This window comes from Nanorana parkeri, unplaced genomic scaffold, assembly GCF_000935625.1.
Source record: "Nanorana parkeri isolate BGI_ZX_2015 unplaced genomic scaffold, ASM93562v1 scaffold1922, whole genome shotgun sequence".
Classification (NCBI taxonomy): domain Eukaryota; kingdom Metazoa; phylum Chordata; class Amphibia; order Anura; family Dicroglossidae; genus Nanorana; species Nanorana parkeri.
In genome coordinates, this window is record NW_017308190.1 from 235,680 (window position 1) to 261,146 (window position 25,467).

Here is a 25,467-nt window from a genome sequence, read left to right on the forward strand (position 1 = left end):
ATTTGATACCTTACAATAATAAAGTGGGCCTATAGGTTCATGTGATTGAAGCAGCCATTTTGAAGATGAACTAATATTTACAAAAATGCAGGTTGTCAGTTTGTGAGAAACAATGCTAAGGCTTGAGTATCAAATAACTCAGTGACATCACATGACACTAAGGTCACCAGTGTCATGTTCATTCACAGGCCATACGCCAAAAACAACAAAAAATGACTGACTTCATACCATATCAACTTTATGTGAGGGTTGTCATGGAAATATTACAGAGGTGCAAACTGTTCTACACAGGGTATTCTATTTTGACAGTAGATACTTTAATTTAGATATACTATGATTGAGGGGATCATCAAGTGTTCTAGAATGTCTATGGAAATTGCACATCTGCCATTATTATCTACATAAAGAAGTTGTGTCATATTTACCAACACCACAAGCTTAAGTGTATCTACAAAAACTATGGGCCTCATACATGAAAGTTTGTTAATGAAGAACAGTTTTTGTTACCCATCAGAGCCAATAATATTCTTCTTTTGAAAAAATAAAATACGTAGCAATATCTTACTGGTTGCTATGGAAAATAGAAAACTGTTCTTCCTTTAGATACTTTTATGCAAGAGGCTGTCTACGTATTGTGGGGTTACTGAGATGTTCTGAGTGTGCTGTGACATCTGACAGCCCATATAAAGGCCAGAGGTTTATTATAAGACATTCATACAGTAGATGTATGTGATGAAAGCACTGCCATATTGTAGTAAGACAAAAAGTTGAAAGAAATTCTAAACACTGGTTGGGTTAAATGATAGCTGTATCAAGAACCACACATTTAGGGTTTTTTTTTCCTGTTTTTAATAGTAAAGTGTGTAATTCAAAGTGATATTGTCAGGCTATGTTTTTCCAAAACCAGTGTTTTATCTAGCTAAATGGATCTCAGAGTGCTCTTCATAAACTCAGGACAACATTCATTGTATATTCAATTGTTCATCACTTTGGCTGGACTGAGAAAAAAGCAATGTATCCACTTGCCTAACAGTGCACCAGTCACATCAACAACACCTGTTTAATCTAAACATACCAAAAGTCTTTTTTAATTGTCTCTCACTCCAGTTTGCTCATGAGATGATCTTAGCCAATGGATGGTTCTGCAGAAATCTCCTGCATTAAAGTTGTAATTCCAGTATAAAATAAAGATGCTTTCTGTTGGACAAAACCCATGTTGTGTTGACTTGGTACAAGATCGAGTGCATTTAGGATAGCCATTACGGAAAGAGCAACAAAAGGGATAAACAACAGACAATAATGCCATCAAACATATTTTCATTCATATCCTGTATTGTTCCTAATAAAACAGATGGCTGACTTATAAGACACACAGATTTCTTTCTCTCTTTTCCAATTTTTATTTGCCTATACAGTGGTCAGATGTATCAACTAAATCCTCTCATTGGCAGCCATGCAAGTAAAACAATTTTCTACAGCTCAAATGTTCTGGGCAAAACATACATTGACATTTTGCTTAGTGTATTTATTTTGAGAACACTTAGATTCTGCCTGGTTGCTGAAAGTCACGTGTGACGTCTCAAGTCAACAAACAGCTATGAGCAATGTTCTGAACTGTCTACGCCTCTCCTTTGCCACATGATAAATAAAAGGGGAATGCTATTTTTGGGGGGCATTGCATGGAATATCTCATATCAACACTTTACCACTTGACTTTGTTCATAAAAGCATATACACAAGAGGTGAATCCTTTCTACAATCTCACAAAAACATACAGGTTTTATTTTATTGAAAGAAAAACTCAACAAAACAAAAATAATAATAACAACAAAGGCCAAGATTGGAGAGGAATGATGAAGTGTTTGTGTGTATGTACCTCACTCTGTAAATGGCTAGCATGAGGCTCTTCAGACATTATTTTTTAGTATTCACTTTTCCCTTCCCACGTAACACTTCCCTACCCCGAGGACAAATCATGCTTTACTCTCGCTCGCATTTGTTTGAGTGGCCTCATTGGGGACTGTTTTCACTTCTGCTGGGGTGCTCTTGCTGTCTGATTCCTCTGGCTTAGAGTTTTCTTCTACAGGGGCCTTCCTGGAAATAGACCATAATGAGACTGTGTTAGAAAGACACAGAACAGCAGATGATACCCAGCATATACCAAACACATAAAGAAACCCAAAGCTTTTTCAGCTACACATACATACATACATACATACATACATACATACATACACATTATCAGCAATAAATCACAATTCATATTTTTTGCATGTATGTCAGTATATTTTTCCTAAAACAAATGTTTTATGTACAGAAAATTTGAAAAACGACAACCTAGAGGCTCTTTACAACCAGATTTGCAATAACACTGATAGGATTACAGATGTTTGTCATTTGTGAGAATGGTTTTGTATGTGACCCTGAACCTCTTGATCAATGGCCTGAAAGGAAAACCAATGTATCGGGTTATTTCTAGGATTAGGTAGCCTGTCACAGTAGCATTTAAGGAATGGTATAATTGTTGTGGACAACACAAGTCAATTCTTGTACACTATATCAATACTAATATTAGAAAATATTGATATTGTTTATATAATCTGTGCACCATGTAAGTCATACTGTGGCCAAAAACAGCTTAATCCCACCAAATTCAATTGTCATTATGAGACACAGAAATGTCCCACTTGTGTAATGTTGCCAAAACTTGTCTTGAGGAGAGGAAAAGAGTTGGAAGGCAGCACAAGCATCACTTCACCAAGGTAGTCATACTGTATATGCTGTAACCCAACACAATGTTTATAGATGCGCAGATGTTTCATCTCCCTTTTCTTGGGTAGATATTTTATTGTGTGGTTTTTATTGCTTTAACCCTTTCCCCGCCACTGACCTAAGGCACATGGCAGAATAAAAGGTTTCCCAGCAGGCCAACTCAGCATGCTTCAGAGTCCAAAAACTTATAATAGGAGGGTCCCTCTGACTCATTTGTGTAAATAAATCGCTGTCATCAGTGGCTGACAAACTGCTGATGACAACTCTCCATTCTAAACAAACCCCCTCCCTGCCACCCATGCTGATCTGATGCTTTATCCTTCCCGCTGGGTGCTTTAAATCTGTCCCCTGCATGTCCTCCTGTTTCCCCTATGATCCCCACTTGTCTCCCCTGCCTGTATCAGCAGAGACTCAAGGGTGACAGTCAGAGCATGCAGCCAGCGTCCAGCAGGGAGGAGAGAGCTGTGGGGAGGAGATAGTGGCAGTTACTCTCCAGTGACAGGCGGGAGGGGGTGGAGCGCTTACTTAAACACCAGAGTGATCAGTAGTGATCAATCCAGTGTTTTTTTTATAACTGAGGGTACAGTAAGTGTATACTATCTCCCCAGTTATGAATTTGCAGAAGGCACTCTTCCTGTGCATTCATGACTGGGGACATTGTAAACACCTACTATCTCCTCAGTTTATGAATGGGCTAAAAGTGCTCTGCATAGGTCACTTCCAATCAATTCATAACTGGGAGATATTAAATGTATACCATCTCATCAGTTTGTAAGGAAACAGAAAGCCTCCATACTGAGTCCTTCCTGTTCAGTGAGTGTTCTCAATCTCTTTTTCTATTTCAAAAGAGAAATATCGGGGTTCTGTTTAGAACTGTGATAGTTCCCCAAAGCCCCCTGATGGTAGTATATATGTAAACAAATATTAAAGTTATGCTCTGTGATAATGATTTTAGTATATTTTCATTAAAAAAATATTGATTTGATAAACATTTGCACAACTGTCACACCACATATCTTGTGGCGCGTCCTTAGAACACGTTGCGGTGCTTTATTTTTCCGTTCTTTTTTTTCCTTTCTAAAAAAGCATTAATTCAACTGTGTGGCAGCACATAGCAAACCCAATACAGTTTTATATTTTAGACTTAGAAGGAACCTTATAAATTGTGTTTTTTTTGTGTGCACTGATAATAATTTTAGTGAATTTTTATCAAAAATATTGATTTGATAAACATTTGTACATCTTTTGCAAGACCTACAAAATTAGTAGCACTATCTTTTCATTCTACCAGTTCTATGCTTTCAGAAAATGTATGGTTTGGGGTTTGTTTTACAAACTCTGAAAACTGCAGTTGAGAATTACAATAAAGGTGAAAAAATGGTCTAACCAGCTGAGGTTAAAAGTGAAGCACAGGGCCTGGCAGCGGAAGGGTTGAAGTATATGATGTGACTTTTATAACACAACTGCAAAGCTTAAATGGTGGAAAAGTTAAGTGGCACAAAAATGTATAATTGAATGTAATCAGTCATGCTTGGTTCAATAGGGTAGTTTTATAGTGCTGACTGCAGTTGGCAAAGTGTATTTCCACTTTTGCAGCCAAATTAGGATAACACATTTACATGTGTTCCATACTCCCATTCACATAGCATAAGATTAAAAAAAAAATGCTTCTTGCAATTTAAATTGCTTTATTTGGGCTAGGGTTTTCTGGCTTCATATGTGTTAAACTTGATACTTGCTTCTCTTTCTTTGTAATGTTAGAAGGGGTGCTGAGAGGTGAGGGTGTTGTTCATTATAATTTTTAAAGTAGATCTGAACACTGCCTGTCCTAACAAAGGGTTAAATGATTACAACAGTGGCTACTGCATTGTATGGTAATTCCGTTAATCCTTATGTTTCAGTCCTAAGTCTTTCTATAAGGACAGATCACTGTGAAGGTGCTCAGAAAAACCTGTATTTGGACATCTTGCCTGCTGCAACAAACAGTAAGAGATATTTTTTTTAAATGATGTTTTGTTATGCTGTGTGAATGGGAACAAATAACAAATACGGTTCCTTGTACATTGATCCGGCGCCTGGTTTTGCCTCCTGTCCGAGCTGCTCGGTTTCCTGTCAGTCCGCCCTGAACCTAGGTGTTAAAAGGCTTGTGCACCTATGCTTTAGCGTTCGAGCAACGTGTTTCCATGCTAGTAGCCGGACCTCTCTGTTTTCTGTGGTATTGCCGCTTGAGTATACCTTCCATTTTGTGTCTTTGTTTGCTCTTGTTGGTTTTGGTATTCCCTTCCTGCTGCATTTTCTCATTTCCTGTTTTCTGTCCGTGTACCCCTTTTTTTTGCTGTGGCTGCGTGTTCCCTCCACAGCATTGTTTCCTGATCTGCTTGTGGTTGCCTCCGGCTCCTGCTCCCTGTGGTCAGTGTGCTCTGAACTATTGTGCACCTCCCTCCTTTCTCTTGTGCGTTTCCCTCTGCTGTTCCTGTGTTTCTCTTTGCTCTGTGGGTACACCTGTTGTGTGTTCCCTCCTGTTACCTGCTCCCTGTGTCACGCATGTTTACTGTGTCTTCCATCTAGTGCCTGTTTTCTGTATCTTGTATCCTGTATGCACCCCGTGTTCTGTCCCTGAGTGCCCGCTGGCACTGTGCCTGCATGGGTGTGTCAGAGAGCCGCAACCTGGGAGCTGCCCTGCAGCTCAACATCTACACCATCAGGGGCTCTGGGGAAGACCAGGAGGCTCCTTAGATCCTGCGACTCACACCTGCATTTCTTGTGCGGTCACACTGTCCCTGCATCTTCAGAGACCTGTATCCCTGCCCATTCCTAATTCAGTCACTATATACTGCTCCACAAAACCCAGAGTTTACATTTCCTGGTGCTCCAGTGCCCTAATCGTGACAACTGTAAAAGTGGAAATACACTCTAAGGTACATTTTTTCATTTATGTTTGGTAAAGTATTCATTAAACAATTAAGTCAAAAATATTTCAAAGCACCTTAACAATACTGATGGGTCTTTGTCAGAAAAGCAATCTATCTATCTAGAGTAAAGTATGTTAGTTAAACAAATGGTGTTAAGGTATCAAAGGACATAAGATAGTGTCTGGAAGATGTGATTGTCAATCCGACCAGCCAAACATGTGTATGCTCTGTGCAGACATCACTTTTCATGATCACCCAGGAAAATCAATACCTGAGATCAGTCTGTTTAGGGATGCCTGCTCAGATCCTGGTAGTCCATGGGTATATATTTTGTCCCAATCCAATAATTATCGGCCAGACTAGCTACTTTTTGTCTATGGGTACCTTTGCACAAGACAACTACAAATTAAAACACTTCACAACACTAACAAGTGACAACACAAGACGCAACCAACACACAGGATTAAGAGATGCCATACTCGGCCTTTGATGAAGCAGGCGGTACAGTGGTGTCTGCAGTGGAAGAAGCCAGCTCAGGAGCTTTCCCACTAGCCACAGCGGCAGAAGAAGAAGTTCCAAGAGCTGCAAAAACATCCTTTGCAAGGTCAATTTCTGGAGTCTTGAAGGTCCCCCCATCAATTTGAAAGTCCTCACCCTGGGAGGGGTTCGTGTTGCTGACAGAAGCTGCCTCATTCTTGGTAGCCTCCGTTGGACTTTTCACTGTGCTGGTCTGTGCCGTTTCTTTTTCTGGGCTTTTGGTACCTGATGGTTCCTGCTTGCCTTTTTCAGGAGTAGCTGGGGGGCTAGTAGTACTTGGTGGAACGGGAGCTGAAGGCCTGGTAACTGCTTTGGGAGCCTCAACTGCAGTGGTTGCAGCAGTAGGATTCAAGACTCCCCCTTGGCTGGCTACAGCAGTAGATGGGTTGTTAGTAGATGGGGTATCACTAAGGTCTACTAAAGGTGCGACTTTTGGAGAAGCTGCAGCAGGAGGTGAGGAGGCTGAAGATGCCTCTGTTTTAGAAGGAGTTGCCTGACTGGACTGAACTGAGTTTGAGTCAGGTGCAGATGTGGGTGGTGGGGCTGTGCTAGAGGTGAGAGTGGTGGTCTCACTTGTGGGACTATTTTGTGCAGTTGCAAAGGTTTCAGTAATAGTGTCAGAATTAGTTGTGACGGTGGTAACGGATGGCAGCATATCCTCAACAGTGGCTGTGGTGTCAGCTGGATGCCTGCGAGAAGCATAGGGGCAAAGAAAGAGAGAGGGAAGAGAGAGAGAAAGAGAGAACAGACAATGAAGGAAACGAGCGACAGCAACAAAGTAATACACACAAGCACATTGGTTTACACAGAGGAAGGGTAACGTTGGGCTATTTACTGAATTAAGACAAGTAAACAGTTGTTAATACCATAGTGGACAAAGAAAGGATGGAAAAGAAATATATAGCTATATATTGGGGTTAGTATAGCAGTGCAGAGGGTCTTCTACTCATCATATTTTTTTTGAAAGGCATGGTTATCTCATTCCAAAAAGAGCTTATCTCTTAAGTGATAGAGTTTATCCTATACAGGTTAAATAAGAACACTTGAAATGCTGTGTCTTTACACGCTTTAACCTGACTGTTGAATAGTTTGTTTGTCAAAAATTTCAGTATGACAAATATATTATAGAGCCAGGGGTTGATTTACTAACGGCAATAGGCCTCCCTTGTCCCATCTCCAGGCTAACAGATGGACAGCTGTTGAAAACTGCGCTTTGGCTTTTTGACTCAACAGGAAGTTCAGGAGGCCCCACTTAAAGACTTGGAGACAGCTGTGTGGAAACATGATGACTAAGTGTTTGGGCAAAAAGTAAAAGAAAATACTTTGCTGGGCAATGTATATTTGTTTAATCATTTTTGTAACAAGGATTGAGAGTTTAATACTACTGTGGTGAGAATGAGTGAATCTTGGCATAAAAGTTGTGGGAATTTTGAGTGAAAACATTGATAACTAGACCCCTGAAGGCTAACCTATGTGGACATCTTTAGTTACTTGCTACTGAGTGATTTAAACACTTGGCAATTCATAAAAATCAAGATAATGCTAATGAATACATTTCCAGTTGGTGGTTTAATCACTCAGGGGTAAGCAATTAAAACTGCCAGTGAAGCCAAGCCCTCAGATATTGTCCTATCATGGCTTAATATCAATTTAAATTTAGTGAATACAAAATGATTGTGTATGTTTTTTTTTTCTTTAACCCGCTTTGAAATAAATCACAGCTTAAAGGCAATTTTGTATTTAGGATATTTCCCAGCATGTATTCAATGTTACCATCTTGTCAACATCTCCAGACTGGTTTATTTTATTTGTAAAGTTGTGCTTAACAACTGACAATTCAAACGCTTAACTCCCAATATGTGTGCTTAAAGGAGAACTATGGGGTTAAGGCTTTTCCCTTATAGTTCTCCTTAGGTTAACAGGAGGACACAAACTAGCATCCTCCCGTCACCCTAAGCTCAGTATACCACGAGCTACAGCTCGCGGTATACTGAGATGCCGCAGTATACCGTGAGCTACAGACGCCGCAGCTGAAGCGGATCCCGACAATTATGTCTGGATCCGCCCAGCTGCGTTAGTGACAGCTGGCATTGCCTATCTAGAGGCAGAGCCAGCTGTACCTGCCCCCTCCCCGTCCGTTCCGCCAGTCAGTGCTGGTGGATCGGAGCAGGGAGGGGGGAATCCAGCCACTCCCCTGTCACAGCAGAGGGTCGTGACAGGATCGAGAAGTGAGCGAACGCCGGTATGTGTTTGCTCACTTCCCGATCTACTGAGCAGACCTGTGACAGTCTCACTGTCACAGGTCGGCTAGAACTATGAGGTGAGTGAAAAGCACTCACCTCATAGTTCTCCTTTAAAGGTTATTTAGCCATGCTGCCACCATTTCTATAAATGTTAATAATAAATATTCCAAAACAAATACTAATAATCAATTTGCTCACTGAATCATATGTTTTGCCCAAATAAAATTAAGATAAACTGCACATTTTCACAGCTATGTGCTGTAGGCTCCTAAGTTTACAAAAGTTTAGAAAAAATAAATACTTTTTTGGTTGGTTAGTTGATTTGACAAGCATGAAGTAGCCTGTCCTTGCTTAAATGAAAGTGCTGTTTCTTTTTGGTGAAAGACCTCTGTATATCAGAAAATCGTTTCTTACAACTGAAAATATATAAAACTGCAATATTTTTTCCCTTTTCCATTCACAGTAATGTTGTTCAGCATACATAAAAAAATATACAATTTAAATGATCACACTTACTCAGGCTCCGTTAATGGAGTGGTCTCATTGGGTTCTGTCTGGTTGCTACCATCATGGTTTGGTGTTCTGTCCTCTTCTGTTCGTACCTCAACAATGGGCTCTTTAGACTCATCTTTTCTGTGTACAAATCATATTAAATTATAATTATCCACATCTGTAGGTCTATAGGGATACTAATTTCTTTTGATATCTAAAAACTTATAAAATTAATAACTTTAAATTATTCAGTCTGCTTTCCTATTGGCCATTACATATGATGGGTGGCCTCAATGGCCAACAGGAACATGTGAGGGGCGGTAGGTTGATCATGAAAGTCATGGTAGATATTTCATAATAGAGTACCCAGGTTTTGAGAATGGAAAGGTGCTCTGAAAATAAAGTGGGCATGCTAGGAAGCTTTATGATCCTGGTCCCACCAAGGTAAGCATATAACTTTTAATATATATAATTATAAACATTTGAGTATTGAGTATGCCCACTTTAAATTGAAAACATGAAAATGACTACAAAGACTACACCCATGTGAAAAATCATATACCAATCAATACCTGAAACTATTTTTGTTAAACAATTGGTTCACTATTGCTTCACTTTTTGTTTTATAATAAAGTGTAACTTACGAAAAAGCTGCCTTTCCCTCTTCAATGTCCTTGCCCTTGGCTCCTGGCCCAGCCTTTCCACAGAAATTGACAGCAATACACATGAACAGACCACATTTGTTCAGGAAGTAGCAGGTCACATCAACAACCACCAAGAGAAGAACAAAGACGACAATAAGGATACCCGCAATGGCTCCCATACTCAGTCCAGGACTGGTGCTTGTAGAAGCTTTAAAAAAAAGAAAAGCCAAAAAAATAATTAGATGTGGAAAATTAAGGTTACAATATTAAGGATAATCTTACTCTCCAAAAATGCAGTCATACATAGTACATGATATTTTATGTATCATGATACAGGATAAAAAAAATAAATGGAGCAGAATTATTACATTCCAAGGTTCAGTACCTGTCACTGAAAGTATTAACCTACCTAAAGTAACATTACCTAAAGTAACTTGATTAGATTGTACATTTTACAAACAGATCAAATTCTGTGCAAGCACTGCAATGCAACATGGGACACAAATACCTAAACTTATCCACTTCAACTGTAATACAGGGCCATCTATTCTGCTATACAGGCAGTCCCACCCATATGGCCTGGCTTCTTCATAGCATTATTTTCTGTAGATAGAGAAAAACAAACAAAAAACCCCTCCTGCCCATAATCTAGGGCCTGAGTCTATAGGGCTTTTGTTCACATTACATGGGTTTTGCATTCCCTTACAAGTATTTGGGAACGCAAAACTTACTGAAAGCAGGTCAGAAAGAGGTCAACTGCAAGTCAAATACACTTAAATTCGGAATTATGTCAGAAGCGTCTCAAGCTTAAGCCATCAACCCAAATCCAAAGCTTGTCGACAAAGGCCCAAAATAACCTTCTATATAAAATGTGTAAGCTACGAGATATTTAACGATATTGGTGCACCTCATTCATCAAAATATCTATTGGATTTTATGCAGCTAAATGCATCTATAAAAGCGTGTAGATGCAGCTATGCATGAGTAAACAGTCCACAGTAAGGTCATGTTACAATATATCAGGATGAGTTAAATCAAAGCTTTCAGCCATCCTAAACTATAGAAAGTAAAGGTCATGAACAATAGTAAATAAATCTGTAAAAAATAAATCAAGGCGACTGGACTCTTGCTGTATTTTTCTAGAAGACGTTTCACTGGTCATCCGACTAGCTTTCTCAATTCAGCATGACAATTGAGAAAGCTAGTCAGATGACCAGCAAAATGTCTTCAATAAAAATACCTTGATTTTTTTTTTTTTTTTACAGATATACCTTGACCTGGATGAATGAGAACTTTCACAGACAATACTAAATATTAACATTTTAAAAAAAAGTAAAAGGCCTACCTAAAAGCAAGCTTCACACAATGTCCTATGTTACCTTTATTACCTAGAAAAAACGTCCCCTGTGTACCTTCTTGTTTTAGTAAAACTTTATTATAAAGAACCTGACTATCCAGTCTCAAACATCAGCCTGCTTCATGTGCATTAAGAATGTAATTCTCACCTCGAGTGCATGTTATTTGGGTGGGGCTCACCCCTAAAGTCAAGCCCCCAGTAGCCAAATGAAACTGAATCAGCGAGGTGCACATAAATAAATTGTGGCATATAAACGTTATAGCATACACCTAGTGGCACCTTCCCTTAGGCAGGGCTTTAGTTTTAAATGATTCAAATGGCCTACTTGATGATAGATTGGCATATCAGCCTAGACCAGGGGTAGGCAACCTTGACACTTCAGCTGTTGTGGAACTACAAGTCCCATGAGGCATTGCAAGGCTCTGACAGCCACAGACATAACTCCCAGAGGCAGATACATGTTGGAATTTGTAGTTTTGGCACAGCTGGAGTGCCAAGGTTGCCTACCCCTGGCCTAGACTGAGGAGCCGTCAGGAGCACACCTTACCAATCTGAGGCAACTACTCAAAAAACACCTATGCAACCAACAGGCATAATCTGAAATGTTTTAGTAGCCTTTATTGAAATCCAACACTTGAAAAAGCTTCATGTCTTCAGGCTGTATAACGTTTGTATCTTTCGCTGTTTCCTTTTGCTTTGTTTGGAGCCATTTGCTCTTTATGTTGTCTTTTACAGTATTTCTTCCTAACAGTTTTGAACTTCGGTTTCATTTCCATAGACATTTTTTCTTTTGATCTGATTTTATGAAGCCTTTTGAAATAATGTGAAGGCATTTGATTTGTATGTTATACAGCAGGCTTGCTTTTGAAGCTAATGCTTTGCACACTGACCTACACAGTACCAAAATCACAACATTGGCAGAACCAACCTGGATGTTTAGTGGCAACAAAAAAAAAATATATACCCATAATTCATAGATGCTGGTAGATAGTTTAGAACATTATAATATAATACTATTATTGCTGCAGTGTCATGATTATTTTATTCCTTGCTACACATGAACCACACAGCTTCTGTCCTCCTCTGCGACCATACTCAAACATTTCTCTGAATGCTCCAGTGATTCAAATATTACTGTGCGTATTCATCATTGACTGCTAAAGGTTAAGAGGTGGCAGAAATGGCAAACACAGTCTGTCCCCAGTCTGTCTCTGCTGTAGAAATAACAATCCAGTACCCTGTCCAGAGACACACTTACTACATACATACTTTCTGATGGCATAGTAAACAACTGTATTTCCCAACAAGCTACCATCACCTCAGTTAAAACGACATATAAAACTATATACATATTACCTATACTTTGTGACATAAACTCTGTATGGTAACACCCTACTAATGTACAGCTGCAACTCAATCACAAAGTGGCTCCTGGAGTGTGATAAGTGACTCCTGGAGTGTGATAAGTGACTTTCAGTGTTTGATGACGAATTTCCCAACGAATCGCTATCACTCAATTCTGCAAGTGATTCTAATTTACGATCGCTGTTTTCTACCTGGTCTAAAACCGCTTTTGACCTAAAGGGACGCTTTTTGGATGCCATGGACGTTAACAAGTTTCCAGGCAGAAAGAACAGCGAAAGTGCAGGCAGGGCACTGGACAAAGCTCTAGAGACAAAATTGAAGTGAAATAGTTTGATACATAAGTGTAATTATAGCAGATTGCATTGTATTCTGTGTAAATGTAATTTTTCACTTTTGAATTTCCCGCCGGCTCCGCCCCCCGCTGTGACGCCCCCGAAGACGAAAGTAAAACTCAGATTCCGGCATCGGCCGGCTGCGTACATCAGAGGACACCGCGGGCTCGCAGGGACAAGGTAAGTGTCACTTTTCTCTGCATTCCCGAGTCTGGCTCGGGGTTACAGCTCCTGGTACTGGAAGTTAACCCCGAGCCAGACTCGGGAATACCGCCAGGGAGGTTAAAACACCTATAGTGCTGTGCTAACACTTACTAATCTCATAAAAGATGACCTGTCACCTCCAAATGCTATCACACAGGGGATTGTTAGCTCCTGTGTGATAGCAATAAAATTAAGTGAAAAAAATAAAATTAAAATGAAATTTGTTTATATATATATATATATATCTCTATATATATATATAGAGATATATATATATATACAGAATTCACTCAATGGGGCTTGCTAAATATTATTATAGGGAATATCCCCTCTGTAATATACATGAGGTTGGGATAATGGTTCAATCTTTTTATTTTTTCAGGGCTTGGGTGGGTTTTTGATGGTATAAGTAAATTTTTGTTTACTTGTTTTTGTGTAAATGTTTTTGTGTAATTGAATGTACTTAATAATTAATAATAAAAAGTTGATTAAAAAACACAGGTTTAGCACTTCCATGGTGAATTTCTTTGTTCATTTTATTTTCCAGAAAAATAAAAATGCAGGTACAAATAGGTGGTTGCTGACTCCCTGATAAACTGGTTTTAGGGGTCCCTCAGACTGATATGTCCACTGATGCATAGGTCTGAGAAAAAATGTGAATAAGCACACCATGCAAAAGAATACGTTATATTAATTTTACCTTTGCAGGTTCAAGTGATATCCACAGATGTCTCACGCTGTCAGCTCTAGGAATGATAGGTCAGAGGTAGGAGGGCATGGGTCCCCCTTTTTTCACTGCTCAAATAGTGTTTAAGCACTGCAGAAGTTTCCACCACTGGTACCGTTTTTAGTGTCCAGGGAACTCAGGGTGAGGAGTCATCCTCACATCATTGCCCATATTTGTCCTAAATCCAAATATGGGCATGGACATCAAGGGAACTTCCCGTTACTTCACTACCTATATTTGGAATTAGGCGTGTATAAATTATGGCCAGTGTATAAACCAGCAGTGTGTAAACCACAAAATGAATTTTGGCAAATGAACAAAAGGACATTCCTGGTATTCGACAAGATTTCCACACAGATTTATCCAAAGGTGAAAAATAGCTACTACTATAAAGATTCGACCGGGCAAGATTAAAACTAAAAGGATCCGCCCAGCGAATGTCATACAATACAGGGAAGGAGTACAGCCAGAAATTGCTGGACAAAATGCCTTTGAATCTTGGTTGAATTGACAGATTTTCTTCACTGGGCAAATTTCACCAGTGCCTTTCTCATAAATACACCCTTTGCCTTATCCTCCAAATTGCATTTTATTCTAGATCACAGAGGTGCTTAATTTATTTATATAGCCAATTTGCAACACCCACCTTTCTAACCATCTCCCAAAAAGACTCAAAACAAAAACATATTTTTTCTAGAATTTTATTAATAGGAAATTCTCCACCAGTGAAATCAACTGTACATGATATAAGTATATGGCTTTTGCATCTTTAAATGTTTTGTACACACATGCTCCTTTCATTCCTCTTTAAAAAAAAATCACTTACAGTCAGGTCCTTTCGACAAGCAGGAGAATTGATTTAGCCATGATATGTAAGGGAAGGAATGCATTTTGTTTGTGGTGAGCTTTAAGCGAAATCAAAGCAGCCTCAATTAAAAGGTGTCCAACATGCTAATACATTGCCCCCTTTGTGTGTGTGTTTACATTTATATTGTATTTACAAAACTGTATGCCTAGTAGTGTAAATAGGACTGTTAAAAATATAATTCCTTAAAAGGATTTCCCGCAAATGTTCTTAGAAGAAAAGGCAAAACATGAACTGAAGTAATTTTAAATCTTTTCAATGATGTTTGGTGGGCTTTAAGTTTTCCTCATTATATTGTCCTAATTTATTAATCTTAGTGAAACTCTTAACAATAGCAACTGTAACAAAAAAGATACTTTTCTTTACATTCAAAAAGTCAGCTGGGCATAGTGTTGAAATTCTTAGATCCTTCTGCTCCCTTGAAAATAACCTGGTATTTGCCACTCATAAACACATGTATGTTTTGTTCAAGGGGCTATGAAAGACCAAAACAGTCCTCATCTAATAGTTTAGTCATATCTAAAGAAATATCTGATGCTATAACTTGCAACAATTGGAGTAAATGGTATACACAATTACCAGAAAACAAATTGAAGCATATCTGAACTTGCATTTGCAGGTGAATATATTTAAAATGTGCTTTAAGAGCCAGAAATGATAAGTGCTTTAACCACCAGTTGTTCTTTGTAGAATTTCTGTCGTATATTATAACAATGGACAAAAGAGAACTGCACCACTAATTTTAAATATTTCAAATGTTTTTCCTCTTTCCAACCCGTTGATCCTTTAAGCGTGTTAAAGTTAATTTTTTTAATAAAGCAAAGAAAGAATCTTAGAAATTGTGTATACATACCTACAATAAATACAAAAAGAAGCATAACAGTTGGCACTTTTTGGGGCTAGATGTAACCCTTAGAATACTTAGAAATAGTACAACTAAAGTACAGTACACCTAAAGTACATTTTATTAAAGTGTACGTAAATCCTAACAATTAACTTTGCTTATTCACTCCCTTTGGGGCTGTTAAAAATACTGTTGAAATTGTTTTGTTATATCTGCTAATTAAGTGCAAACTCTTGATTTTGCCTCCTAGTTTAAATTTTTGATTACAGAACAATTAGTCCCTATGTTGTGGAGATGAGGAAGGTGGGAGGAATTCATTAGTTAGCATAAGATGTTCAGGACAAAGAGGAGAACATTAGGAGCAAAGTGCATTTCTAGCAGAACAGGTATTTTGCTGTACCTGCAGGGTTTTAAATAGATAAAACATGAGGAAGTATATATAAATATTTATATATATTTTTTTTGCTATTTTGTCCTGACATACAAAGTACAAGTTAGAAAACAATCCATACATCACATTGTTTAGCACTCCACTCTGCAGATTTGAGTGAAATGAGTGATGTGCAAATAACACTTACCTCCACCTTCCTACTCTCCCAATATGCCCTTTTAGGAGTTTCCAGGTCAAGTTCATATCCAGCTCCTTTTTTTTATAATTTTGGAACTATTAAGTTCTAGTGGGAATCCTTGATACCTAATGGGAATCCATGATACCCAACAGAAAGACACGAGTGGGACTGAAACCATTTGACTTACAATGGTGGATCAGTTTGCAGGATAAGTTATTTAAAACCTGAGACCTTTAACCAAGACTCATGTTTTTACTAAATAACAGGCCACTATGCCTCCATAAGGGCAAACATTTGTAAGAAATTAATAGAATGACCTTCAAATAATACTAACACTGCCCACAAAATAGCTACATCGGTGTAGATTTTGGAATAATATGTATCATATAATGGTTAATACAATATTGGTTCTCTGATGTACAGTATATAATCACATTTCCTAGTTTACTTTATCCCAATCAAAGGCTATGCAAACTGTAATTAATTGTGAATAAAATCATAGTGCTCGGAATGGGACTTTTACAGTATATTAGTAACGGGTAACTGTATTTTTTTCCTCATTAAATTAGAATGTTGCTTATGTAAGTGTGAGTCCATGTTTTTGGATAGACTACAGGAGGGGTAGAATATTTTTTAGGCTTTTACTGCCCACTGTGGATACCCCCTTCCTTCTCATTATTCAGATCCCTTTCACTGGGGCAGGGTGTGAGAAACATCATCTTCAACTGGGACACAAACTTGAATGCAAATCTTATAAAAGTCTCTGGTGTTTCCAGCATGTTTTTTTATGTCAACTGAAGTTCCAATTTAAATACTTTGCTATAAATGTTAATCAGATATTATTGTAAGGCAGGAACATAATATTACTATTAAGATATCTACAGCAAACTTAAGCAGCTCCTATTTCATATCTACTTTCTTATTCAAAGCAAATTCATCTATTTACCATGATTTCTGAATTTCACTTAAGAATATCAATGTTAATTTCCATTCAGACACTCACGCATCTGTCTTTATAGGCTGATGAATCATGTCAAATACTGCTCTAACAGTCCTATAGTCAATGGACAATGTATACAAGGGGCAAATGCAAGCTCCACAACCATATTTTAGCTGCAGTTACACCTAGCAAGATTATTTTGCCTCTTATAATTAAAGGACAGCAGAAAGCATTTGATTTAGCCACTTTGATAGCTCTACATATTCTAACTCAAAGGGGCAGTAGAAGTGTTAGATGATTACCTAACTTAACATCACATTACTTAATGTTCAATACAAATATAATTTGCTAATATTATGGTTTATTTTAATACTGTATTTAATGTAAACCTAATAATCTGCTTGTTGAGCATGTACAGCGTTGAAACTAGCAATTTTGCTTATACTGCATCATATGCGTCACTGATAGTTTAGTTACCTTTTTTATGAATAGGGCTCCCGCCCAAAAATGTGGTACATTAAAAAGTTTTTACACTTGCAACGACAATACAAAAACATTCCTTTCATTTCCTAGCTGGGTTTCCCTCATAAACATCTGTTGCACTAACTAGTCTATGCTTGTGGATCCAGAGTGATCAGCAGTAGCTAGCCCTCTTAGACAGAGGTAAATACTGGGTAACCTTGGTGGGTGCTATACTTTTTTTTATAATAGTTCCCTGTTTCACAAGTTCAGAAAGCTAGATATACAGTAGCTGGCAATGTACCTACAAGAGAAAGGCATGGAATGTTCCAAGCCACCAGAGCAGATATTACCTAATAGAAGTATAATAGCCTGATTTCAGAGCCTTTGCTGTTGAAAAGACAGGGATTTACATTTTTAAAATAAGAATTAAACATGCCTTTAAGGTATGTTCCCAGTTTCAAAACACCACTTTGTTAATTACCCCCAAAATTAGCCATTTATTTGGCAAAGCCAAGGTTGTCAGTTGCTTGAATTCCTTACTTATTTCCCCTGGCCACTAAGCCAACATATATTTCACAATGTAGTGTGGCCACCGTTAATTAAATAAATATTTCCTCCATAGAAGGGCAGTATGTGTTAAATCATATTCCAAAATCCTCTAAAATAAAAATAAAAATCAGACACATGGTGTAGGGTTGCTTTGATGATCATTTCTCTCTGGCAGAGAGAAACATCTGCAAGAGCAGAAGAAAAAGTCTACGAGAAGAGTACAGTCACTAATAAGGCGAGCAAAGCTGCAGAGGTAGATGACACAGTACAGCTCCCAGTATTGGCTGCTGATGTAATGAGTCCAGGAAAGTGGTTGTTGGCGAAATTTTGGTGCATGTAGAAGAATGGATGTCCAGGGGCAGTTGAAGTGACATAAACCACAAACAAGGGAGAGTTTGGGGACAGAGGAAGGAGGTGGGAGAAATCATGGGATCAAGAGGAAGGAAAAAAAAAAAAGAAAAAGAGAGAGAAGAGAGAAAACAGATAAGAAAATGAACAGGTCACAAATACAAAGAAAATGTAGCAAAAAAGGTCAACTCAGCATAGCCAAACAAGAAAAAAATGAAACTAAAAGATGGCAGTTGTTAAAAAATAGCAGAGTTACTGAGGCAAGCCCTGAAGCAGAAGCTGTTAGCAGCAAATTAAAGGTATTGTTCACAAATTAAGCGCAAGACACCAGTGCAAGAACTATCAGTAAAAAGGCAGCAAATTTCACAGATTTTACAAAAGTGTACAAACAAACTATGTGAAAAGGTCAAATGTTTGTAAGTGAATGCTATTTCACCTATTCGGTGACACACCAAGCAATGGAGTACTTCAGTGCAAAAATTGCAAACGACTCCCTCACACACAGTCTTACAATTAGCATAAATATGTATGTGAAAAAAACTCTCCCAAAAAAGAACTTCTACAGACCTGTAAGTAAAAGCCTAACCCAATATGACCAAGTGATATTTGGAAATGCAAAAAATAGTATTTGCCCAAAAGCTAGCACTTCTTCTATTGAGGTTTATGAACACACATGAAACATCATGGAACAGTACACCATCATGGAGGTACACTATCTGTGGTGCAAGTAGCTCCACCACTCTTGTAAATACCATTGTAAATACTCCATCGGCTCAATTTCTTATAGTCTATAGAACCAGTAGGGAACAATTCTACAAAAAGTGAGGGGTATGACTGCTTGCATACAATACAGTGAAAGAATCATATATGTGAGTGAGGGAAGGCCTGTTATACATTTGATGACATTACTAAAGTTCACAGGATCTTTCCTGCACCGGTTCTCTATATCAAAGTCCATTGGAAGGCCATTGGCACCTACTCTTTACTCCAACCTGTCCGTGTGTCTCCCACTCCGACTGCCTTTAGGCGATCCCTTAAGACTCATCTCTTCAGGGAAGCCTATCCCACCTCAACCTAACCGCTCAACCATCACGTTCTCAGACAATTCATCCCCACACAGCTACCTCCTCATGTATCATTTCCCTCCCTTTTAGATTATAAGCCCTCAAGGGCAGGGCCCTCTTTACTATCTTGTATTGAATTGTATTGTGATTGTAATGTCTTCCTTATATTGTGAAGCGCTGCGCAAACTGTTGGCGCTATATAAATCCTGTATAATAAATCCTGTATAATAATACTCATGCATGATAATTAGGGCTGGTAATGATTAAAATTTTCGTGTTCGATTAATCGACATTTTTAAAAATCGATTAATTTTGATTAATTATAACGCACATACATATCTAACTACATTGGCCTATACACATACAGCACAGCAATGAAGTAATAAAATGAACTAGGATCACACTAATCCAGCACGTTATTAATCTCACGTGCCCCACTCAATATGGCTGCCGCTTGAGTGGGGCAACTCAGAATAATAACGTGCTGGATTATTGTGATCCTAGTTCATTTTATTACTTCATTGCTGTGCTGTATGTGTATAGGCCAATGCCTTGGCTGGCGCTCGTGCAGAAAGTTTCTTGGGCAAACTCACCGGCCCAAGTGGCTCTGTCGGCTAACGAAGGGGGTAGGAGTCCGGTGGCGTCACGGACATCGACGTCACCGGACTCCTCCCCCTTCACTTCGTTAGCCGTCACGGACATCAACGTCACCGGACTCCTCCCCCCTTCCCTTCATTAGCTGACAGTGCCACTTGGGAAGGGGAGAGGAGTCCAGTGACATCGATGTCCGTGATGTCACCAGATCGCCGATGGAACTCACGGAAGCTGGCGGAGAGGTAAGTGTTTTCATTAGCGATCAAAATAATTTGAAACAATCAAAAAGTTTAACGATTAATCGAGAAATTAATCTTTAATTTCCACAGCCCTAATGATAATCAGAAGGTAATGCATAGGAAGACATAGCTTTAATTAGCATTAATAATGTGAAAATCAAATGCGGTCATACATATCTGAGAGCTGATACTCACAAAAATAGAATACAGCCTAATCACATACTATTGAAAAAACACCAATGTTTTAGACGTGAACAGCATTTTTATTCAGTAGTATGGCAATTGAGAAAGTCTGAGCTAATACTTTCAGATCTATGCAGGGCAATAACAGGTTGGTGGAGAGATGGTTTACCATGTATTGCCCATGCATGGTCATGTGATCTTGTGTCACATGACCAAATGCAGGGTATGCATTGGGAAAATGTTCACGTGTCAGTCTGTAGGTTTACCGTGCAGCTCTGCAATGGATTATGCACTGCCAGCACCCCATGCACACATCATATTTGTCTTAAATTTAATGTAAACTGTATACATTAAGGGTTATTGGAGAGGGGGCACTCAGAGGCATGGTACACTCTACACTGTGGGGGAAGAAAGGCATAAACGTTGCATGATCAGCAAAGTAAATAGGAAAGTAATGGGCCTGGGGTGCAGATACTCCACTGGGGTCACAAGAGCAATATCTAAACAACTGATATGGTCTATTATCCACAAAATATAAGTCTTCAACAATGTCATGGTTGTAACTATATTCAGTAGCATTAAAAGTATACAACACTTATTGTTCCATGCAGATTACAGCGTATGTATACAAAAATGTTTTTGTTTTTCTCATTTTGGATAAGAAAAGTTTTTTTGCTGTTTCTGTTTTTTTTCCCCCGCTCAATTTCTGTCCTAGAGACATAACAGAAGAGGGCCAAAGTAAGGGCCAATTCCCATTTTAGACAGTTGTAAATGAACCATTTGTCCCTAATGGGAGATTTTCCCTCATCTCTTGTTCTGGTGACAGGTCTACAATATTGGATTTTTCCTCATTCTCTGTCTCAGTGACAATGGTCAGCAGAACAAATAGAGCAGCAGGTACACAAGCATGAATAACAAGGTGATAGGGGGACCCTACTTTTTCCAGATTACAGTACAAGAAAAAGTTTTTCCTTTACACTTTTATAATTGGGCCTGATTTAACCTATATATAGATACTATCAACCAAAGAGATCTGCACTCTTATCCCAACCAAAAAATCCCTATATTACAGTGGTGGTGCTAAAGTGACTAAACCACTTAAATATAAAATATATGTATTCAAAAAGTCTGTCTATGTGGGGAGCTGAGTGGAGGCGTCTGTTTTATGTGTATTGTGCGGTGCAGCTGCACCTTTCATGTGAGTTTTTATATCTGGTATTAATAAATGTTATTAAGGATTTTTTCTTCCTACTGAGTGATGAGGCGATAATACACTGAGTGGCCAGATTATTATGACCACCCCATTAGTACTTTGTTGGGCAACAAGATAACTCCACGAGATGACTTAGTTGGGCCGCCTCGTGACTCCACGAGATGTTGAAAGGAGATGCGAGGAATCTGACACTGCACTGTTGCCCTTCTGTTGTCTTGTACCAGTCTTGCCACTCTCCGTTCTGCCCTAACATTGACTAGTCGCTGACGGCCACAATTCGCACATTCAGACCCAGATTTTCGGCTGACAGTCCGGTCTTTAAACACTTTAACAATGAGCCCCTCTTGAACATTTAACGAATTCTGCTGTTTTGCTGATACTCGCTCCATGGCTCACACCAACAATCATCCCACGTTCAAAGGCTGTTAAATCGTGTTGTTTACCCATATCTTCAGAAACAAATCACTTCTACTGTTGTGGTAAACAACCTGCTTCCCTATTTATAATGGTGTGGCCCTCTAGCAACTTCAGCGCAAAATTATAGCTAATTTGCCTTCAGACATCAGGTAGTCATAATAAACTGGCCACTCAGTGTATATGGTAAATGAAAACCTCTTATGTGAAGGACTGTGAACGATCCTGGCGGCTGTGTATCATTAATTATATAACAGTGAGACCAATTAATAAAACAGCGTTACTTGACCATTTGTTACACATGGTCCACCATTTTTGTTGAGTGCGTTGTGACACACGTGATTGGAGCAGAACTATTTTCATGGAAGGCACAGTTTCTTTGTGTGGAGCACATTCTGATGAAGATTTACGATCTATTCACTTAACACTGCACTTTCATATGTGAAGTTAGGACTAATGTAATAGTTTTGTATGGATTTCTCCATTATATATGTTTATTGTATTTCTTTTATATACTTTTTTGCATACATATTCGGCATGCACCGATACAATTTTTTTGGTATCGAGTACCGATATTTTCTTTTGGTACACGCTGATACCAGATAGCGATACTGGAAGTCCCATTAAGGAAGAAGGGCGGCGTGTAATGACTCCCCACCTGGCTTTCTGATTAGCCGGGAAGCTGGGCGGCGTGTATTGACTCGCCACCTGGCTTCCCGATTAGCACCAAGTGACGATGAAGCATGGAGCCGGCTTCCTGGCCAATCAGGAAGCCGGGAGGGGGGTAATGACTCGCTGCCTGGCTTCCCGATTGGCCAGCATCCCAACCAATCAGGAAGCCAGGTTGCAAGCCACTACACGGCGCCTAGCTTCCTGGTTGGCCAGGAAGCCGGCTCCATGCCACCTCGTCACCGGGTGATGAGGAAGCATGGAGGCGGCTGTCTGGCCAATCAGGGAGCCAGTTAATGACTCGCCACACGCTTTGTGATTGGCCAGCTTCCGTATGAATTAGTAAGGTGAGCATGGAGCCGGCTCCCCAGCCAATCAGGAAGCCGGGCATCATGTAATGACTCGCTGCCCAGCTTCCTGATATCGGAAGTTCTGGTATCGGTATAGGCATCAGGAGCATTTGGAGGAGTACGGGTACTCCCCAAAATACTCGGTATTGGCACCGATACCGATACTAGTATCGGTAACGGTGCATCCCTAATACATATGTTTTGATACTCTTTCTCTTGTTCTGAAGTGAATATAAACAATATGGTTATTCTCACTTGAAAATACAGAAGGAAAGCATGATTTCTGAAAATACAGTAATATCTTGCAAATATACCTGTCTTAATGCAGATTGAATGATACATACTAGCTCTATTGTGTCACAACACAACAGGGTACAATATTGTAGGTGTAATATGACATAGCTTTGATGCCCCTTTGCCAAGGATTACTTCAATCAAAACAGCACACGGACAAAAGCCTAAATTAAGTATTCCATATTGACCAACCAGATTACAGTTTGCTGAAATCACTGAAAGATCACTTGCTGCAAGTTTTTTTTTTTTTTTTACATTGCTTTACTGAACATGAATATTAATTTATACATTATTAAGGAACTCCACACGCAAGCATATTAAACTTAGCTAACAGAATGGAAATACACAACACCTGGCCTACAAAGCAGACTGGGGTTTGTATCTAGCTGAAATTTATAAGAACCAAGGATAAATAATATTGTAATATACAAAAAGCAGAATCTGTAATGTACTAGGGATGGTGTATACCAGCTGTGGTAAATTTTCCTCTACTAACATAGACCTGATTAAGGCTGGCACATTCCAGAAGCTATCTCAAATGTGCTCAAGCAATACCTTTCTAGCAGACACAGATTGCATGTCCCATATATCAGACCTTCTGGCAAATACCTGAGTTGCCAGATTGCTTGCCTTATACTTCAGAACTTCTGAAACAAACCAATACAGCTGGACTACTGATCTGTGCCTCCTTTCCAATCGAACATTATATGGCCTTGTATTCTATGCTAGAATCTTCAATTCAGCTCAGAACACCTAAGATACCTCTACACAAAAGTGAGGCTAAATGAAAGTAGTAGAATACATATACACAAAATAAATATTAATGCCACAACATGTCTCTCTAAGCACTCCCAAATACAGTATATACTTATTCAGATATACATATTCATAGCTGCAGAGACAACTTTGAAGACTGAGGCACAAAGCAATGAAGTTATTTCAAATAAACAGCATGTGACCATCGCTGGGCTCTACTGTCATGTCATACACATGCATTGAGGCTTCCTGTAAAGATCCCGTAAATGTAGAGCTGCAGCCAAAAACATTTTTAGCTTTCAGCAGAGTGGGGAAGGGTTATTAGCTCTGCCAGGACTATATTGTTGTCTGTTTCTCCTTTATGGGGATTTCCTATTTTTTCCTTTATGGCATTTGAGATACAAATTGAGGGAAACCTTTCCAATGACTTAGATAGTAAAATATGCATATTTGTAGCAGAGTGGGCAAGGGATAGAACCTCTCTTATGATGTTATTATTATCTATTTCTCCCTTTTGGGAGATTTCCCTTTAAATAATGTATGGTAGAGAGGGAAGCGTTTCCATTAGGGACAAAGACAGTAACATAAGCATATTTTGTAGCAGAGTGGGGAAGGGTTACAACCAATGTTAGGACAACCATCAGGATAGAAACCTAAAGAACGTCCTGCCATTGACAGCTGTCACTAGAACAGGATGTCAGACAAAATCTCTCAATGGGGTCACTTTTGGGGGAGTTCACATCCTCTCATGTCAGGGAGGCAGGAAATGAGAATGACAAAAACAGAAACAAAAACCTGAAAAACAGTCTAAGCCTTCTCCATTTAAAGTAGCAAAAAATAATTGACTGCAATTTAGCTTAAAATCTTTAACATGCATCTACCCTCGTGCACCCCAATAATACCATTTCGCCATGTCAAGATCACTGAAAAGAAAGTGTACTTTAATCCTTTTTCTTCTAAGCTTGAAGGCCCATTCACACTTGAATGCAATGTTGCACAGCACACATACTTTTCCGTGTTGATTGATTAGTTGTCTAATCAATATCTTGCAATGCCTGCAAAGTCAATGGTCTGGAGCAGGGGTAGACAGCCTCCACACTCCAGCTGTGCTGAAACTACACATCCTATGATGCATTGCAAGACCAGTAACAAGCATGACTCCCAGAGGCTGAGATATATCGTTTCACCACAGCTGGAGTGCAGAGGTCGCCTACTTCTTGCCTACAGTAACTACATGGTCCTTAAAGTAAAGCACATGTAGCAATTTTATTATATGCATGACACCAAATGGATATGCACATGCACATTTATATTCTGGACAAATAGGGTTCACACACAGGCATATACCAATCCATAAAAACTTTGTATTCACCACATGAATGTATTTCCACTTCTGCAGCCAAACTGGGATAACACCTATTTCTTACTGGTTACATGTTTCTCATTCACATAGCATATTTTGTTAATTTCCGCTTTCTTATTACAGAGTTTTGCTCTGAAATGCTGGGAGGGGGGGGGGGGGGGGGGTT

At 39.0% G+C, this 25,467-nt stretch overlaps 1 protein-coding gene across 1 annotated transcript in view; it reads right to left on the bottom strand.

The window, feature by feature from the left end:
* Positions 1-842: 842 nt before the first annotated feature.
* The window catches only part of LOC108800116 (neural cell adhesion molecule 1-B-like), a gene marked incomplete at its 5' end in the record, with an annotated part of 28,045 nt that continues 3,420 nt past the window's right edge, over positions 843-25,467 (bottom strand). The window contains 4 exons of the mRNA XM_018572061.1: positions 843-2,094; positions 6,164-6,910; positions 8,981-9,097; positions 9,601-9,808. Of these exons, the coding sequence (XP_018427563.1) occupies positions 1,974-2,094; positions 6,164-6,910; positions 8,981-9,097; positions 9,601-9,808 (1,193 nt within the window). The remainder of the gene's footprint in view (positions 2,095-6,163; positions 6,911-8,980; positions 9,098-9,600; positions 9,809-25,467) is intronic.